General features: G+C 33.7%; 1 protein-coding gene across 1 annotated transcript; it reads left to right on the top strand.

Moving 5' to 3' along the window:
* The first annotated feature begins 429 nt into the window (after positions 1-429).
* Positions 430-3705, top strand: LOC118810462 (B- and T-lymphocyte attenuator-like). The gene is made up of 6 exons (XM_036574245.1): positions 430-622; positions 1997-2335; positions 2461-2487; positions 3154-3306; positions 3449-3480; positions 3566-3705. The coding sequence occupies exons 1-6, from the start codon at positions 553-555 to the stop codon at positions 3638-3640; spliced, it is 696 nt and encodes a 231-aa protein (XP_036430138.1). The 5' UTR covers positions 430-552; the 3' UTR covers positions 3641-3705.
* The last annotated feature ends 261 nt before the right edge of the window (positions 3706-3966 follow it).

Raw genomic sequence — 3966 nt, 5'->3', positions numbered from 1 at the left:
CTTCTGTGTGGGGTATAGGCCTAAAATGTTAAAAATCTCAACTATGTTTCACATCCGTAAAGACAAACGAATGGACATTTCACCTTTTTTCTCTGCCTCTCTGTGCTGTTCAAGATGTAATTTAGTAAAATGTGATTTTGTACTAACATAACAATTATAAATACAGTATATATTGATCTTTAATTCTCTTTAAATTACATGAGCGCTTGACTGAATTACAGAAGGACTGTGTATTCATACATTTCCAGATGGTTGTCAGGATGAGTGATTTTAGCACTAGATTAGATTTTATTAAGGATATAAAATTAACATCTTGCAGAACAGCAGAACAATGCTGAGTGAAAGAAAAATAGAAAAACGTGATGTTGGCCACATTATGGTGTTGACCACAGTGTGTGTATGTGAGTGTATGAGAGAGAGAGAGAGAGAGAGAGAGGGGGGCTTTGTCAGAGATGAGTACACAGTGATTGGCTGCATGGTGAAGCTTTGAAGTTGAACCTGCATTAGTTTTGAACCCGTCTGTGTAAAGATTAGATCAACCCTTCATTCACTATGGAGATCTCACTTCTGATGATTCTGATGATTGTGGCTTTTGGTCTGTTTGTAACTGTAGACGCACAAGGTAAGTCAGCCTTTCTACATTTAGCACAGGTTGCGTTCCATTCATAGATACAATTATTTTAACCCTCTACAGAACAATGTTGCCTCAGGGTAACATACTCACTATGCACACTTTACAAAGTTATGTAACATGACTAATGAGAATGCACAAATTCACAATAAAAGGAGTTTGAATGAACCAAAGGTGGGCATTTTAAGACCTCGTTCTAGTAGGGTGCAGCTCGTGGATGACACTACCGTAAAATGTTTCGTCATAGCTTCATCATGATGTCTTTGAAAACAACAATAAAATAGATTTTTTAAAAACATTTTTAGTATTCAAACAAATTATGTACACTCTTAAATAAGATGGTTCTTCAAGGGTTCTTTAGTAAAGAAAATGGTTCTATATAGAACCTTTTTGAAAAGGCTGCTATATAGCAACAAAAAGGGTTCTTCTGTCGTTACAAGCTTGACGTCGTAAGAGTAGCATAACCTTTTTTGGTGCTATATAGAAAACTATTCAAAAAGGTTCTGTATAGAACTATATACAACACTTTCTTCATCAATCCGAAGGACACTTTCACAATCCAAAGAACGCTTTAATTATGCAAAGGGCTCTTTGAGTGTTCATGGTTCTATATAAAACCATTTTCTTTACTAAAGAACGTTTGAAGAACCTTCTTTTTTAGGTGTGTAGTTACTCAGTTTAATTCCAAATGTTTCATTAAAATCCTGTTTTCCATATTTTTTCACTTCACATCCTATTTCATTTTCTTTTTATTGTCACGCAATGTTGCCTCAAACCAAAGTACCCGAATAGGAACCCCACACACATGATTTTTGTCTTGAAAATTGTTTTTGATTTTAATAATTTAACCCATTTATACAAGAGTGAATCAGTTTTTATTGCTCTCAGTAAAGCATCCTGTAGAGGGTTCAATTGTTTTAAATTAAAATTATCCATTATTTAATGTTGGTTTATGTTTTTCCTAGTGAAGTTATTAGAAGATAATTTAATGAGAAGTAAAGTGAAAAGATATGAATACACATATACACTTTACATAAACCACGCCAGGACTGATTTTGTATGCTCCAGAAATGATGCATGTACAAGTACAGTAAAAAACACAGGACAATAACACACCCAGTGTTATAAATGATTATCAGATTTTGACTTCATTCTTCTCCATCAGTATTTCGAAAAACATTTGATTTTTGCACAAAATACAACACATCAGGTTTGTTGGAACTCAGTGGAGCTCTAAGACTGGACAGGCAGTTTTCATCTGGAGTGTATTTTGTTGCTTTGAAGGGTAACATGCACTAGCTGAACCCCGTTAGATGTCATTTTTTAGGCTTTTAGAAGCTCATTGCAGTTTTCTGTTCCCTGTAGGTCCTGCTGGTCTGTGTGTTCCTGCAGTCAGAGTTCGCAAGAACACTGTTTATAGAGGCTCCAGTAAAAGTCTGTTAAGAGTCCCCTGTCCTGTGACATACTGTGAGGAGATTCCAACTGTTAGATGGTTCAGAATTAAAGATACAGACAAGTCGATACCAGTCAGCGAAACAGATCAAGTAACAGTTACACAGGAGTGGTTTACTGCAGAAGAGAAAGAGATCATCTCATATTTGAGCTTCAAGAGTTTATCAGTTCAGGATGATGGCCTTTATAGATGTGCAGCTGCCGGATCAAATTCTGCATCAGAAAGCCACAACATTAAAGTGTCTGTTTCAGGTAAGACATTGAGCTGATTGTGCTCTACTTTTTATGACTAAGTTTTGACTGACATTAGTTTGTGATTAAAATAAAGTGATAAATATTGTGAAGTGTCGATCTGAAGGTGTAACTGTCTTCCACAGATACAATCCTGGACACTGTAAATGGAAGTAAGAGCAACAGTTTTTACATTGTCCACAATTAGTTTATTTTTCCCCTTTTTCATACATTATTTACAATAATTAGTAAAACCTTAAAGGAGAAAATGTGTAAGGTGACTTGACAAAAGTTACATATATATATGTATATATATATATATATATATATATATGTGTGTGTGTGTGTGTGTGTGTGTGTGTGTGTGTGTGTGTGTGTATATATATATATATATATATATATATATATATATATATATATATATATATATATATATATAACATTCAACATTTGTTTTCTATTAAAAAAAATGTGTTTGAATGAACGCTGTACCGAAAGCATACGTGCCATCAGTTCCAAAAGCACAAGCACACTAATCCCATATAGGCTCAAATTTTGTGGTTCTAACTCAAAAACTGTGACCCCTGAAAATGGTACAAAAACGATAATAAAGAACTGTAAGATCTTTGTCAAGCCTACTTAATTATTTCTATATAAGTAAATTCCAAAATACAGTCTTCAGAATGAAACCTGTCAATTCCCTAGATTTAAATGACTTTTATCACTTTTACATTTTCACTTTTATATTTTCCTTTAAATTACTTTTATGTCAATATATTAAATTTCACTTTTTTATTAATCACTTTTATATTTTCTTTTTCTCTTGTGAAACAATTTAGAAGTGATGTTTCTCCCTGTAACAGCCAGCCCTACTGTCCCTGTGATTAATACAGCTGCTGCATGGATGCCCTACATTATAATCTGCTCAGGTGTCTTCTGTCTGGTTACTATTGTGATGTTAATCGTTCTCCTGAGCCTATATGGATGTACATGTGAGTGATGTCATGCCATTCTGTCATTTTCAGTTGTAACCATTAAACACAGTTGAATTATATTTACCTATATACCTATATTATAAGGTATGATTTGACCTGAAACAGTCTTTATTAGTGTTCATGTTTTTATGATTTTTAGGTTCAAGAAAACCTGTAAAGCACACAGATCAGGTAAAGACACAACAAGCTCCTTTTCTTCTTCTGTGTTATAATGATCTTCTCCTCTACAGTCTCATGAGCTTGTTCTCTTTTGTAGTACACCACAGCCGTGTTCACTCCGGTTGAAACCAGCCCCACCATTTCAGAGCATACTGAAGACATCTCTGTTTAGGACCCTCAAAAGCCACCACTAAGCAATGTTTATAATATGTGCACTTATAATGACCAATACAACAAGCCATGAAGAAACAAGTTGTACTGAAAGATAATTTTGATAAATTAGTTGTATTTTATATGTAATTGTTTGAGAATTTCTCTTATCTTTTTTATAATAATGTTAATGTATTTGTTATTACCTGTAAAGTTAAATATGGGTGTGGACACTGATAAACATAATTTGATGAGCAAAATTAAACCGTGTCTGAGCTAACACTGAAGAGAGGACTTTGAATAAACCAAAAGAAGAAAATTTATTTTTCGTATTTTTTTATCTATCCA

The sequence above is a fragment of the Colossoma macropomum genome, unplaced genomic scaffold (assembly GCF_904425465.1).
Source record: "Colossoma macropomum unplaced genomic scaffold, Colossoma_macropomum, whole genome shotgun sequence".
NCBI classification, from domain to species: Eukaryota; Metazoa; Chordata; class Actinopteri; order Characiformes; family Serrasalmidae; genus Colossoma; species Colossoma macropomum.
The sequence above is the reverse complement of the archived record's forward strand: the minus strand, read 5'-3'. Positions and strand labels throughout refer to the sequence as shown.

Coding starts and splice junctions, on each gene's coding strand:
- LOC118810462 (XM_036574245.1), top strand. CDS start 553: ATGGAGATCTCACTTCTGATGATTCTGATGATTGTGGCTTTTGGTCTG. Junction 2,488..3,153: donor CCTGGACACTGTAAATGGAA/GTAAGAGCAACA, acceptor GAAACAATTTAG/AAGTGATGTTTCTCCCTGTA. Junction 3,307..3,448: donor GAGCCTATATGGATGTACAT/GTGAGTGATGTC, acceptor TATGATTTTTAG/GTTCAAGAAAACCTGTAAAG.